This window comes from Aphis gossypii, chromosome X (genome assembly GCF_020184175.1).
Source record: "Aphis gossypii isolate Hap1 chromosome X, ASM2018417v2, whole genome shotgun sequence".
NCBI classification, from domain to species: Eukaryota; Metazoa; Arthropoda; class Insecta; order Hemiptera; family Aphididae; genus Aphis; species Aphis gossypii.
The window spans coordinates 40,192,145-40,209,851 of NC_065533.1; the positions used below are offsets into that span (position 1 = coordinate 40,192,145).

The window sequence follows — 17,707 nt, forward strand, 5'->3', positions numbered from 1 at the left end:
TATAAAAAATGCGTAGCTCTAATTTAAGAAATACGCAATTGTAACTATAGTAAATTTTGCTAATATGTACTATCAAAATAGTCTATACATTATAAATTATAAGTATAGTTTTAGAATCTTGTTTTCATCAAAATATACCTTCTCGTTAAAAAGTTTAAAGGCATTATCATATAAATCAGCTTTATACCTATTATATTTTTTTATACAAAAGAAATGTTTTTTGGGGAGTATTAGAAGAAGGTTGAGTTTAAGCACTTAAAAAAACTTTTAAATAAGCTCTGAAATAGTACCAACAACTTACATAGTTTGGTTTATTTTTTTATAATTTATTAATAAAACTTAGTACCTACGTATTGTAATTTATTTATTTGTTACACAACCATACAGATACGTACATTTTATAAAATATAATAATAATTATAATATATATGATAATTTTTGAAAATAAATATATTATTAGTTAACAATAAGTAGTTAGTTCACACATTATTAAGTAATATTAAGTAAACAGTATGACGTACCTACTGTTTACTTTTTAGTGCTTTATTTAATACGTTATACATAAATTAAGCATGCTTTAAAAATTCTTGGAAAAATATTAAAATAACTAGAATAACGATATATATTATGTAATATTAAATTATAGGTATGTTTCATCTAACATTGTTGTAACATTATGAATTTTTGCTGGAGAACTATACCACGACAATGTTGTTACAGATATCACACCAATTGAATAAGTTGAGTTTGATCGTAGGCCAGTTAACTGTAAAATAAAACGCATATGTACAATATGTTTGTCATGTGCAATACATTCATAATTCAATAATAATAATTATAATAACAACAATAATAATTATTATTATTATAACATACGTATGGTTTGAAGCTAAAAACACAACTTTGCACTTGAATAACATAATTATACCTATAACGTGTACACTTGTACATCTATTTCATTAGCCACGCCCAAGTAGGATATATGAACATAATTGTTTTTGGTTCACTTAATATACTATATAATGAGTATTTATACACAATATTTCCAGAAAAAAACACGGACTGAAGTTGTTATCCTTTTTTTTTTTTTTTTAGATAGGTATAACCCGTAGGCATATCGTAATAATTTATTCGTTATTGACACTTGTTTTTGGGGCCAAATACGAATATCTATTGTATTATTCATTGATGAGCAATGCATATGGTTAGAATACGGTGGCATCCATGTATATAATACAGCTATAATAGTAACGAAACGTTTAAAGGTTTTGTATTTGAGCATCAAAGTAGGTCGCATTATCTGCTTAACAATAATAAGTCTAATTATTATTTATTAAATTTTTTATAATACAATCTTCTACTGTATATGTTAGACTAATATTTAAAATATCGCGAAAACAGACACTATAATATAACCATATGGGTCCAGAACATTTTCACATTTGTATTTGTCAAAGATAACTTTTATATTATTATACTATCTAATACATTGACTTATAATATGGTTACATTGTGTAACGTTCTCCATTGTCAGACTGTCGGTTTAATTATTTTAACGGATCTAAAATTGAATTCTCGTTCGATTTTTTTATCGATAAAAACCGGAAACGGTGTACGTGAGCAACTTTTTATTTACATTCAACAGTTGAATAAGCAACAGTTACATAAGCTACCTACATACTATATCGTTTTTCCGGAGGTTATTACTTATTAGGCCTATTATTACATAACCGCTGTTTTCGACTACTCGATATATCGTAGTTCTCTTTTAATTATTTTATACCGTTCACGTTATAATTGAATCACACAAAGTTACTGTTATTTTCTTCTAATCCTAATGATATTTGTTGATTTGTTCAACAAAACAGTTTTTTACTTTTGTTTTAAATAAGGTATGTAAGGTGTAATAATACGATTTGACAAACTTCCATTACAAATGTTACTATATTTGTTATACAGTCTAGGTACAATCTGTATACCTACTATTTATGCCATTAATTTTTATAATTAATTTTATTATATTTTAAATTAGTTTTGTTTAACTTGATTAAATTAAAGCTCGACTAAGCGTTAACTACGAGTTTAAACTAGTAAGTATAGTTGTTAACTATTTACTATTTATCTTAAATCCATATTAATAAAGTTTGTTTAAAAAAATATGTAATATGGTTAAAATAGTAGGTAAAAGTATACGTGTCGTGTATCAAGTTGAGAGGTCAGAGTAAATATTGAAACACAGAATAATTATTCTGTGGTTAAAACTATACTTTCTATTATCAGAATATTGCATATTGATATAGGTAGTTATTATAATAGGTACTTAATATATTATATTTAGTTGGTAGGTACTTGATGGACGTCAATAAAATGAACTATAGGATGGATTATTGATAATAATGCATAATACTAAAACTACCTATTGTAAATTTATGTAACTGTACAAACAAGTTTATCAGTTGTTGAGTTGTTGGAGAAATAAGTAAACAACTAATATACGTAAAAAGTAACTTATACTAAAATATATGTATAGGTACCGATTAATTCTTTTATAAATAAACACTATTATAAAGTTTAAAAAAATATTTTTATTTACCAATCTACTGTTTACTTATATTATATTTTTACTATTTATCAATTTTAAGTGTTTATTTAATTGTTTGGAATGAAAACATACATTTTTAATTCTTTATATTTAAACACCGAATATTTTTCAAATTATGTACTTCGCTATAACCAATTTTTGGACAAATAGTTAATAAACTATAAACTTCTTAGTGTTATGAATTTTTGTAATATTTGATTTTATATGCATCGAAGCATTCCGAATAATATTCTACTTCAGTGTATGAAATTAAATATGTATGTTATTATTTCAAAAATAATATTACTTAAAAAAGTTAACGATAAGAATTTTTAAAAAAACCTTCATACTTTTTTTTTAAATATTCCGCTTTGTAAACATTATATAATAAAAAAATTAATAGCCATTTTTCATGTGTAAACATTTATCGTGTGAAAAATATTTTATATTTTATAAAAAAATTAAAAATGTAGCATATTTTATATTGCTAATAATTATAATAATAATACAATCTTTAACTGACGCGCGACGGCGCATCCTAGTTAGGTCCCAAATACTAGGGTCTAATCACAGGTACTACATTAATCGGGTCTAGATTTATTCAGGTACTAAACCAGTTAGGTACGATTTTTTTTACAGCTATTACACTTGTTAGGTGAGGGATTTTTTTAATGAAGTAACAAAGCATCTTAAGTAAATTTACAATACAAACGAAAAATATTGAAAATGATGACATTGGCGGGAACTTGTCATTTTTATAAATTCTTATATCCCGCTATTAGCTATTTTAGTGATTACTTTTTTGGTATTTTTCTATATGAAATATGTCAATGCCAAATAATAATTATTTAAGAAAACGTAATACTATATACTACTATATAGCTCTAATGCCATATTGATATAGTTATATATAATTTTAACATTTCACATTTCTCGTACAGGTATTGAAAGATTATTTTATAAGAGTTATAGATAGAATATGTTATTACTGCTTAGTATTCACCAAAAGAAAATTAGGTACCTAACTAGTGTACAACCTAAAATAAACCGGGACCCAACTAGTATAAACATGTTTGATTCGGGACCCAACTCAGAAGCAGCCTTAACCGATATTAACTATTTATATATATATTTTAAGAATAAGTTATTAGTGAAATACATAAATGGAACACAACCGTGTAATACGTAATTATCTGTAAACTTTATAATTTTGTAATATTTAAAAAGTAATGAAAATTAAATTTATTACCGTATAGTTATAAGAAGGCACTTCTTCGTTGAATGGAATTTGTATTGGATCTGAGTAAGCACAACACTTGTTCCTATCAACGTTTGATATTTCATCTATATTAATTGCAAACATTTTCAATGCACCGTTGAATATCCATGGAATATCCCACTGAAGTTTAATGTATGTCATTCCCATTTCGATAATTTTCACATTTCTTGGAGGATCGGGTACTATTACAATCAAAATACAATATAACGTGATTTACTCGTATAATATATGAAGTAATTTACATAGCACATAAATCTAACTTACACCACTCAATGGTTGTGAATGTTCTTGACAAAGATAAACCACCTTGTGGATAATATGATGTCTTGGCCTGAATCTATACCAAATTAGTAGTAATATGTATGTATAATATTATGTATATAAATTGTGTATACAACAATAATTCTAAATATACACATTTTTTTTGCATTTTTCTATATTATTATTATTCGTATAGGTACTTACTTCAAATGTATAATAATTGTTACTGCCATTAAACACATTAAATGTATAACAGAAATATTCTGGCCAAGCCGAACACTTAATTGGTGGAATAATAGTTTCATTTTCTCCGTCTATAGAGCTATCAAGTGAGCCATTAAATGAAACTATAAATGCCTCTAAATCTAAATTGTCTGGATAATACCAACGAAGTCCAATCACTTTATTTTTCAAATCGTATTTGTACATCGTAAAATTGTCCACTGGTCTTAAAACTATTAATGTAAGAGTTTAGTACTTTAGTAAATAGTGATCATTTATTTACAATTTACTCAAATTAGTTAAATATAGTCATAAAAATTCTTAAATTATTAAATAATATTGTGAATTAACAGTTGTACGTTTAGCTAAATATATACATTAATAAATCTTAACTTACGCAATCGTATAGAAAAATAAAAAAAATATATTCATGAATTGATCATTAACTTGATACGTTTACGTAGGTATATTATTATATTTTACTATACACAATGATATTTTTAAAATTGTAATTAAATACATTGTCTATTTATACCATGAACATATTCACACCGTTCTACGGTTAATCAATATTAACACTAAAGTTAATATTTTAAATTATTTTTTAAACAAATGCATTTGTCAATATATGACGTCATATTCTCTGACAAATTAATTTAAAAAGATTAGTGGATTGGCCACTGTTCTTAATGTAACTATTGTACCTTGAATACTCACAATATCGGTAATAAATATTAATATTTAGTACTTACTTTCAGATTTAGTCGTGAAATTGATCGATAAAAAATGTTCCACACTATATCCAATGTGTGTTTTTATAAATACTTTCAATTCATACTGTGCATTTGATTTGAGGTTTTCAAACAAAATATTATTTTGTGTCGTTTCTTTTACTTGTAAATAGTTATTCCTCTTTTCCTATATTTATAAAAAAACAACTTATTTTATTAAAAAAATAATAAAGTCTATACATTTATTTCTATATAAAATAATATATTGTACCTTTAATTCCACGAAATATGTCAAAAATAATCCATTCAGTTTAGAACAGTTAATAGAATCGAATTTCCATTGAACGAATATAGAACTATTTGTTATGTACATTGGGTTCTCAAGATCAAGATCCGGGGCTATGTTTGGCTCTAAGTTTTTGTAAACACAATACATAGAAGTTATCTCAGAAAAGTTACCTTTATTTTAATTTTAAAAGATTCTTACTTGATGTCGGCGTCAATATGTACTTCATTTGTTTTCTTTGATCGGAACTATCTTCAGCGATATAAACTTGTACAAAGTATTGCGAATTAGGCAACACGTCTAATATTTCGTAGTTAGTTTTATTGGAAATTGTGACTGACGTCCAATGGTTTTCTAAATCTTGTAAATTACAACTGAGTATTCGGTTGATCTAAATATCATAAATTCGTCTTTATTTTATTTTAATTAATAATTTATTATACATCCTATCTACTAAATAATTACTGTAACATTTAAGTCATACTATCATAAAAAAAAAAAAAAAAAACTTTAAACATAAGTGAATAAAAGTTATATTAAATTATCATTTGATTTATGATTTCATTATTTAAGAATGTTTATTATAAGAAACATTTATATATGAATTACTTTGTATCTTAAAATGCATGTGACTGGTTCATTTACTACTGGTTGTGCCATGACATTATAACGCTCATATTTATATCCTAATTTCCAGAATACTTTGATTTTTCCATTCTCGTACACTGTGATAATATCTTTAACTTTGATTTCATTTCCTTAATTAAGTATGACATAAGAATTATTAGTTTATGTTATATATACAGGTATTTATTACACTGTGTCGATGTATATAATATAAAATTTACCTGCAAGTGGAATGGCCGAATAAATAGGAGACGGAAATAGTCCTTGAGTTGTATTTAGAAATAGTTGTATGTTATATTGATAATCTGGTATAAGGTCGATGATATTGTGACCATTACTTGAATTTGATACTATTTTCTGTACACCAGATAATTGGTTTTGTGTCTGATTGTACGACAACATCAATAAATATTCAAAAATATTGCATTGAAATCGGTTAATAGAAGTATTGATCTGTAATGAATGCATAAGGTTAGAAAACAAATAAAATGATTACCTACAAATTGTTTTTATAGGAAAAATATCATATAATATGAAATTTTTTACTTAATGAAAAATTATTAATATATAATAAAAATATTTTTCTTCTTACTTTGTTCCATGTTATGTTGATGCTTTTAATTCCACTTACAAGTGTTACATTAAAATCGTCAATTTTTGGTGCTAAAATATAGAATTATACAAACTTACTTAGTATGAAAATTACAACAACTTACATTTATTGACATTTCATTTTGCATAATTAAATAGTTTATTGAAAATACGTACTTATGCACGACGTCTTGAATTGACCATATACTATATCTTGATCATTAAAATTACCATCATCTGTTATTAACAGAATACCGACTAAATATACAGTATCCACTTCTAAATCACTTAAGATTTCATAGGTGTTATTACTATTTTCAATAATGGGTTTGATTTGAGAGTTGTTAAATTTATTTTCATCTAACTTCTAGAAACATTCATAATAGAATACATAATTGTATTAAATTATCATACAATCCAAGAACAATAGCAGCTATGCTATAATTTATTACCTTAGAATTTGTAAAATTATAATTAAATAACCTTACCTGATTTTGATAGGCCTATCTATATGTTAATGAGCTCAGACTCTCTAAATTTAAATACTTGTTGTTTAATAACAATAATAATACTAATAATAATAATTAATACCAAATATACCTACATAACGAATTTAGTGTTTAATATACAATGAATGTATATGGAGCGTGTATAATATATACATATTATATGATTTAAAGAACAAATTAACCATTAAGTATTCGTAAATGTTGAACAAAATAATTTAGCATTATTAAATTATAGATTACATTATAATATTATAATTTAGGTATAATAATATTGTATAGGTATGATTTGTATAATATGCATAATATATTAAATAATTATATAGTTTAGTAGCGTGTGGAGCTTATATTTAAATACTATAAATAAATGTTTTAGTCAAAATATCTTACCTTATAAAGCATTTGATAGTATTTCAACTTGATATTTTTAACTTCGTCCATTACATTAGAAGATTGAAAATCACATATTATTTCTAATGAATTAAACTTGTTTGATACCAGTTTAGGTGGATTCAAGAGGTATGGATATTCTAAACATTAAAGTATAATAATATATTATGCTTATTATAATTTACATTTAAAGTGTTATTTTTTCGCGGCTTTAATTTTTTAATCGCACCATTTTAAACATTTTAATTTCTTAAATGATCACGATTTTAAGGTAAATAAATTATAAGTAAAAGCCCTATGAAAAATTTATTTTTTACATTTTTAGTTTAATATAGGTACCTAATATATGCTATGACGATAAACTGTTATAAGCAACTATAATATAATATCTGTATAACCTGACTTCATTTATGAAATAATAACAATTATAAAATATGGTGTTATGAATGCATAGGTATCTCTGTTTAAGTATACCTCAGTTAATGGTTAAATCGGCTACATGTTACTTGCGTCCCCAAAAAAGGTATAATTTCCAGGTAGTAAATTTGGCCGTTAACTTGCGTCTCGTTTTTGGGACGCAAGTCGACTGTCTTATCTACTAAAATCACTAAAATCTATAGTATCGTGTCACTAAAATTTATGATTCATAAACTATACTGTATAATAAACTTCACTATTTGTGGGGTAGAGACATTTCAGTTTGTTGGTACAATTTACCTATTGCAATCGTGATATATCATAATAATTAGGTACATTATAATATACTGTATTAATAATTAAATAATACCTATGTGGGTACTGGGTATTATGTACCGTGAAGAAGGTAATATGAATACATGATACAATTTGTTAATCGTTAGATTCGATATTCGATAAGATATAACAATTACGTCTATTATTTTATGTATTTCATACAAAAATGTAAAATATATGAATTATTTTAATATTTTTAATTATATTGTACTATATTTGAAAATTGAAATGATCTATAGTTATTATTATCCTGACAAAATGTAAAATATAAGAATTTTGTATATTGATATGAATTATGAATGATATTATGATGACAATAAGGTGTTATGAAACTTTTATATTATAAATTAGGTAAAATAAGTATAATGTATAGATATCGATTATATCGATATTTTCAGGGTGCAATTAGGTTATAAAAAAGGTATACCGGAACGCAAATCGGCTATGACCCTTTTTGAATCTTTTTTTGCGGGACGCAACTTACCTAGTGATAATAGTGTACCTCACCTTGTGAACTAACTTAACCGAAATGGATAATCCATCTATGGCAGATTTTATATAGCATTTAGTATATTGTTGAACGTGGTATACTAGTATTCTCTAATTCCACTCCAAATTTTTTTTTATGAACATTAAGAACAATTTGAAATTTTCGTCGAAATCGGTCGTTAAAAAAAGTTGTTAAGTATTTAAAATACATTCATACCTACATTTATTTGTATATTATATTATTATAAATATAATATATATACATGTATACATCATATTATATAATATATTAATATGGTTTTTTTTTAGTATATACATTAGAAAAATTAAATTTAGCTTATTATAACAATCCATTAAAACGCTACTAAATATTAATTAATAAATAATGTTTATTTTTTGTAAATTTTAATTACTATACCTATAGCGTAAAATAAACTTTTAATTCAAATCCAATTGTATTTGTAAAATAGAACGTTGTACCTACTTACCTACTACCTACACCAGGGGTCCTAAACCTACGGCCCGCCAAGCTTTTTGCACCGGCCCACCAAGCTAATTAATGTTTTGAAGTATAAAACAAATTTTGAATTATAAAATAAAAAATTATATAAATAAACATACATTTTTTAAATAAATCCTATCTATTCTTATTTATTTCTCAATTTCATAACCTATCTATTCCTAGATAGACAACAATTTTTTTTTTTTTTTTAGACAACACATTTCTAAAAATTTTGGTCCGCGATGCCAAAACGTATACCAAATTTGGCCCACCGTAAAAAAAGGTTGGAGACCCCTGAGGCCCTGACCTACACAATGTTAACTAATTTGAACTTTTTTTTTATCTTACTTTGTAAACAATATGGTAGGACATATTCCGGTGAACACCCATTTGTACAGACGCCCGTGTATTGATCACACATATTGTCGTTACAATTCGGCGAACAAAATTGACTGCAACCAGCACCAAATCTACCTCTTGGGCAATCTAATAAAAAATAAAAATGAATTACAATAGTTGTCAGTTATAATATTGGTATGAGTGTTATAAGTTATAACAGTTATACAGTTTAAAAAACATTTTAATGGTGTATGACACATCAAATATTGAAATATGTATATTTTATACATTATATTTAACTTGCCTATATTACACAGCGGACCAGTCAAACCTGGTGGACAAGTACATCCAAATTTCGTACACATGTACATACCACGGCACATTTCATGATCATGCATAGAACAAACGCCTTTGCAATCGAGTCCGTATGAATTTGGGCCACATGCTGAAATAAGAGTGTACTATTTATGTCAATTCGTATACTAATTGCAATTCAATTATTTGTTGTGTATCCGTTAATTAAGAACGTTTATTAAGTTACGTTTTCAATGTTCATTTATAATATAATATTTTGTCAGAAGTACTTTTATGTAGGTACTAAATGTACTTATTTTTTAAATTGTTCCACTAACTTAATTTTAAAACTAAGTTATCAATGTCAATTTGATAATATTTTATAAATAACTATGTTTACGCGATTCAATATTACTAGAGTTACTGTCCTCCAACTGGGAAAAGTAATAACTACAAAAATTAATTTCAAAAAATGTTATTAATTTTTTGATTGTAATAGTTACATTATTTTTGACAATTTTCATATAATAATGCAGTTACTGTGTTTCATCTTAGCATTGCTCATATAGGTAACATCATATTATAGTGGTACAACTTATAAAATGCCGTATTACCAGTATCATATATAAGTAGGTATATAACACTGTTAGTATAAAATACAGTAACTACAACAAACTAATACAAATTATACAAATAAATAAATAATTCAAATATTGTTATTATAAATTATAAAAAACAATTTTGAGTTCAATAAGTAAAGTTAAACTAGGGTATTAAAGATAATAGGTATGCTAAGCCGCATAGTTATCCCATATAATATTATGGAACTACGAAGTTGCCCGAGTTGCCGCGTTTATTTTATTATTGATAAACGAATCGCAAAATGGCGGTTTAGCATACACATATTATATTTAGTATCTTAGTTAAACTTAACGTTAGATAATAATCAATTAGGTATGGCAATTCCGTGGAAAATTATAACAATAAAGTTCTCGTGTCACTAGAGGAAAATACAGTAAAAGCGTTTTAATATTTTAATCCAAACGGTAATTGCTATAACTACAATGTAAATACAGCTTTTGATTTTAAGAAATGTTAATTACTGCATTTTAGTTTAGAAAATGTACGATTTTTGTAAAATGTACTGTATTGTTACGAAATTTTAAGATTAATTTTAAGCCACTAGATATCATTTTTTTCTGTACTTGATCATTATAAAATTATAAGTAGAATAATCTCATTAAAAATATAACATCAAACCTCATTTTTAATATTTTTGTAGTTAGGTACTGCTTTTCACAGTAGCAGGGCAGAGTAGTTCAATTACCTGTTTCGCATAGTATTCCAATAAATCCAGGAGGACAGGTACAATTATTCATCGTAGGTAATTTGTATCCACCGTTTAAACATTCCAATTTCTGATACATACCCTTGGTTATATTGTCAACTATATTTCAACATAATAAACAAATAAATGATTTATTATTATAACTTATAATTTGTCTTATACGAGTGTTTATATGACTACCAAGTACCAAGTCAAAAAATTCAAGTCTCTGATTTACATTTTACAGTAATCATAGTATGCATTAACCTTTGGTTACAATTATTTAATTACATTTTTAAGTATGACTTTTTACTGTTTAGGTACTTGTTTATTTTCTTTTATTAGTTATTATATTACATTATAATTATACACATTATTATTGTATATTACTATTATTAATTGCAAATAGGTTTTGGTAGGTACAAAGTACCTATATACCTAATTAATAAAATAATTATTATTATGATATATTAATAATAAATTATTATAAATTACTTATGATGATGAGATTACAGAATTTTTACATGCCTACATAAATGATAAATGATGCGACAAATTGAATTGATCAAATAATAAATAAATTTGTAGAAAAGTGCATTTTGCTTATATTAGGTATAGGTAACTTTTGATTTTGATTTTCAATTAACAAAAGAAGGTAGTTAGTAATTAAAATTGTTATATTTTATTTTCTAGAAAAATTTAAATGTGTATTCTATTAGGAACATATTTAATTGAAGAGTAATATAATACCTATATAAAATAAATAGTTTTAGATTTTTTAAATGATTTGTGGGTGGTAATACTATAATAGACAATACCCACTATTATTGTTTCCGAGTACGTCGAATGACCTTGTTTCGCCTTCGAAATCATAAACAATTCGAACATCTTCTTCATCTATAGACAAATAATCAAAACTATTAAGTTAGATTTAGGTATTGTTAACACTTCTACTAGGTATAAAATAAGTAATAATCTAACGCAATTGTGTACCTAATACATTATTTATAATACAAATTACAATCATATTTTCCAAAAATAATGATACTATTCTAATCGCATTATACAAGCGTATGACAATATTATAATATACATAACCCATAAATTACAATTATATAATATATACAAATATAAAATTATCACATTTATAATCTTTGTAAATCACAGCTCATGAATTTTTAATAATCATTTATCCAAACTAACTTAATTACCATGCTATACTATTACTAATAATATATATAATAAAAGAGTACCGTAATTTGATGATTCAGCAATTCGTATAAGTCCAAACCAAAGTCCACTATACTCATGATTATACCGTCCTCTGTGGTAATAATCATTATTTACTTTAATTTCAAATGACAATTTATATTCTTGATTTTGTATGAAGCGAATATCATTAAATTTCATTGTTCTTATATCATTCTGTATGTTAAATAGATTTGTATTTAATTAATTAATTTCCTAAGGCTTATTTGATTTACAATTTTAAATGAAATATAAAACAGTTATAATGTATAATGTTAAACTCACAATTTTATATAATTTGGCAAAATGTATTAACGTATTATTTGCATTGAATATATTTATGTAGACATCTATTTTGGACAACATTGTGTGTGTATATGTGATTGATAATCCCGAACGGGCTTTATCTGCTGTCCAAAGTACCGAAAGTATTGTCGTAAAATCTTTGTTAATATATACTTTATCCATTTCATATTTGTATTCCAAAACATTTATACAGTGATCTAAAACCAAAAAATAAATATTAACACGTAGCTTATTAATTATAAATTCAACATTTTTTTAGAATTTACCTTACGAAATGTAAATAGGTACTTATTTTTACTGCTGAAAACTTTAATTTAAAAGCTATACAATACATGTATTTTATAACTTGTGTTTAAGAAAAAATAATGAACTGTAATTTATAATATATAAAACAATTGTTGTTATTAATTTTTGGTTTTAATAAATTAACAGGATCTTGCAATTGTAATTACTTTATGAAATTTAAAATCCTTAAAACAATAAAGTAACTTAATACTGAGTTTTATCATGCAGCACTGCAATATTTACTGTAATAGTAGGTATATAAATCATGTTTAGAAAATACAAAGTGTTTTACTAACTCGCCGACTAAACAAAGTATGGTTAAAAACTAAAAAGTTTACGCTACAGTTAATGTTTCATCACATTACAATGAATATTTATAGAAGACATGGGTTCACTATAAAGATTATATTATCACATTTAGGTACTGAATATCAAAAATTTCTAAAAATAAAGTTCGATTTGGTACATCATTTCTAATTTTAATTAATATTAATATTAGTTGGGTTCTATCAAAATATTCTTAATTTTTAGAACAATTTTTTTTTATTTCTATAATATTAATTGTTTTATTATTTTATCTAAACATACCTAATATTAAAAACTTAAATCTATTGATCAAAATTACCTTTGTATTCGTCTTCAATATTACTGCAGTTTTTCCCTATTTCAACAAAAATAAATAATTATGTTTTATTAAAAAACCATAGTAAAAAATTTTGATACTAATAAAAGTTATATGTTTAATGTTTATAAAATAATGTGAGTAAATGAATTAAAATATAAAATATATATTTTTAATATCTTACCAATTAATGAAATAGATTTGATTTCCCAAATTTTAGGTAAATAATTAACTTTAATATGACTATTATTCTCAAATAATCCATTTTTTAAGAACACTAATTTACTAATTTGTAAAATTGACTGACATGGATGTGGATGTTTTCTTTGTGAAAACTCTACTTCTTCAAAAATTGGTAGTCCAATGGCATTTGTTCTTGAATGAATTTCAATTGAGTAACTATTTTTTGGATAGTTCACATAAAAATTCGGGTCCTTGAATCCGACTAATGTAAACATTTACAATAATAGTAATATTTAACATTATAATATATCAGTAGTAAAACGGTTATAAATTTTAAGCAATTTGAAATTAACTAACATATTAACAATGGAAAGCTTAAAAGAACTATAAAGTAATACCCGTATACCAACTTATAAAAAACTAGGAAAGAAAATAAAATACATTTATTAAAAATATTTATATAAATTTTAAACTTTCCTATTTTTAGTTAAGATTTTAAACAGAGTGAATATAAGTACATTAAGTGATTAAGTATTATAAATTTAAATAATGTTAACTGTTTATTCTTTATATTGGTAAAAAAATCTTACAAGCTTCCAGACATTTTTAAAAAAATAATAAATTAATGATTACAACGAATATAAAATATTATAGTTGTTGAGAGTTCTAGACAAAAAATGAAAATAAAATAATTATTCATTATTATAAAACTATTAATTCCTATGATCTCAAATTATAAATGAAATAATCAACAAATCTGAATTGACCGAATTATTGATATTTGGTATAATAAACGAAAATTATTTTTGTTTTGTTCTATACATAGCGGTAAACAATAATTAACAGTATAACAATTTACCAGGTAAATAGATGACTTGGATTTTGATAGAAGTGGACTTAGAAAACCCGTATTAATAATGGTTTATTATACTCGATCAACAATAATAATGTTTTAATAGTATAAGCCAAAACATTTAAAAAAGTTTCGTGTTCAATACCCCTTAAAAAAATCTAACTATCAATTGTCTAATATTATCGAATATAAGATGATATTTTAAAGGATATCAAATTTTCTTACATTCAATAGTTAAAACAAATTATAAATTCACGTTATTTTGACTAGGTAATGATAAAAACATTATACACAAATAAAAAAAAATTTAAACATGTTTAGTGTGAATGACTTTTTAATTTTCGTATCTCGTGTATTTACCTAGTATACTTGTTCATTTAACCTTTTTAAAAACAGTAATAATTTATGATCTATAATTTAAAGATTAAAATTCAAGTATTCTATATCTATATATAAGAACAACGAGCATTAGAAAATAAAAATATTCACAATTGTTAGTCGTAACAAAATTAAATAAATTTATAAATATTTATACGTTAAAATTTTCATATGCGAATTACCATTAATCCTATTTTTAAATTTAAATTTACATGTTCTTATAAGAAAGAAAAATTACATAAATAAATAGGTAGTTACCATTCTCATTTGTTTCTTTAAACTCATTCGTCATTCTATAAATCGTAGTAACGTCATAATCTTTATAAGTCGCTGAAATGAGAATAAAATATAATGATAAAAAGTAAATTATTAATATATCTAAACAAATTTTATTTTAATGTTTTCGATTTTTTTTAAATTGATATTTCTTATAGGATTATCCTTATTCTAATGTTTAGTTTACCAACAAGGTAAATGTACATGATCTAAAAATACAGTAATAGTTCACAAAAATACAAAATATAAATTTAAAACTACGCTTGCTAAAATATAATTGAATATAATTTATAATTATTGACAACTGACTTATACAAAGTTTTCCATTTAAGCAATAACTACAATCATTATTTCAAAAGTTTTAATTTTTTTTTTTTTGAAAATATTACTTTCACATTAGGTATTATATTGCAAAAAAAATTTTTTTTTTAAATGTATTTTTTTTTAAACTTTTTTGAACGACATTATATCATATTATATAATACAGTTTTAATTTCATATTCCGAAGTAGATAGTAATAATATTAATACAAAAATCGCATTTCGAATAAGTAGATAATTCGTCATAAACTTATTATTAATAACTTCAAATACTTAGTTGACTACATTTTACAGAAGTAGATAATCCAAAAAATATTCTGATTGAATAAATGATATTTATTATTTAATGTTGTAATTTAAAAAAGTAAAAAGCATAAAAATGATAACGATACAAATTTTAAATACCTATATAATTGTTTTCAAAAACTTGATTTTGCAATGACATCATATGATGTAATAAAAATAATGAATTTAAATACTTAAATGAAACATCTTGTACAGGTATATAGAAACAAGTTATCAATGATAAGAAACTTGCGTAATAATAAATCGAAAAATGACCGGTAGGTACAACTCTAAGCAATAAATATAGATTTAATTTTTAATAAATATATAGGTAGTACTTTATAAGAATGCAATTTATGCAATTTCTAATATCATATAAAAATTAATATCTTTTAATGTTTAAATTAATCATTTAGTCATAGGTATTTGTATTTCAAAATATGCTTTTATCATAAATACTTACTGCTGTTATTAGTATGAATTGTGATTTCACTCCAGGCGTTCGAAATACATAAGGAAAACCAAATATAATAGTATATTAAAATTAGCATGTTATTATTATTTCTATAAACCATACTATGAGACTTTAGTTCTTAACTTGTAAAATAATACTGACATTCGGGAACAATATTATAAACTGAATGCTTTGAAACAAATTAAACAACTAATTGTTCATTATTAAATACAAGAAACACCCATATTATACAAATAAAAAATATTATCGGACATTTTTTTTATTTGCGTATGAGTTAGGTGGAATATCTTATAAAAAAAATCCACCATTCCTTATTAATTGCTGTTGACAGCTGTCTAATATAATGTACAGTGTGAAGCATTGCATATTTTTCATTATACAACACTAACTTATTAGGAATACACCTATTAACACTACAGGTCCGTCCTGTATAAACAATTTCAATTTCTACACTAATAATTTCATTTTTATCACAAAAACTAATACAAATATATCATATAATATAATATTTTTCTGTGTTTACATTTGGAATAGAAGTCGATTTGTATTTAAATATTTGTGAAAACAATTCAACTTCCGTTAACGGTCACCTTTATGTAACGGTCAAATTATAAGATAAAATAATAGAAAATATCACAAATACCTATACAATTTATGTATTATTTGTATTTTATATCTGTACATGTGTATGGTGACGTCAAGTCATTCATCACTAGAGATAACGAGGAGAAGGAATGTACTGAAGAAATCGAGGAAGCTGCAGAAGAGGTTATAAAAAAATAGCAGAAATTCATTTCGAAAAATATTTTTTTAGAAAATAAAAATTTAAAACAAACAACTAATATAACTAATATTTTTAATTTGAATATGATTAACTTTAAACTTTTAAATTGTAGGTACCTTCATACTTATATAAATAAATAACTCTTGTCTGCCTAAAAATACATTTTTTAGAATGTGCATATTATTGTGTATATACTTGGTTTTTTTTATATACTCTATAATAATATAGAGTACATGAAAATACAGAGAAAAATTTATAGTTGTCACCTGTAAATATTGCACTTCTATTAACGGTCACCTCTGTAGGACGGCCACCGCCCACTCTAAATAGCTGTCATTATTTCCGGTCCCTATGGTGACCGTTACATGGACGTTTTACTGTAGTTATACTATAGTTTCAAGTTTTTATGTATCCTACCTATATTATACATCTGTGGTATAACCAACCCGCGGCCCGCTGGCCACATGTGGCCCTCGAAGGTATAAAAGTGGCCAGTTGTACGTTTTTTAAATGA

The 17,707-nt window shown here is 24.4% G+C and overlaps 1 protein-coding gene across 1 annotated transcript; it reads right to left on the minus strand.

Moving 5' to 3' along the window:
* Nucleotides 1–349: 349 nt before the first annotated feature.
* Nucleotides 350–16,545, minus strand: LOC114127525 (uncharacterized). The gene is made up of 22 exons (XM_050208145.1): nt 16,398–16,545; nt 15,312–15,383; nt 13,824–14,084; nt 13,643–13,678; nt 12,712–12,929; nt 12,432–12,603; nt 12,001–12,075; nt 11,179–11,298; nt 9,862–10,002; nt 9,567–9,704; nt 7,475–7,614; nt 6,756–6,945; nt 6,580–6,650; nt 6,209–6,440; nt 5,970–6,118; nt 5,562–5,751; nt 5,346–5,485; nt 5,096–5,261; nt 4,326–4,576; nt 4,125–4,197; nt 3,831–4,042; nt 350–766 (listed from the first exon to the last, which is right to left on the minus strand). Exons 1-22 carry the CDS (start codon nt 16,507–16,509, stop codon nt 641–643), a joined length of 3,285 nt encoding a protein of 1,094 aa, XP_050064102.1. The 5' UTR covers nt 16,510–16,545; the 3' UTR covers nt 350–640.
* Between the last annotated feature and the right edge of the window lie 1,162 nt (nt 16,546–17,707).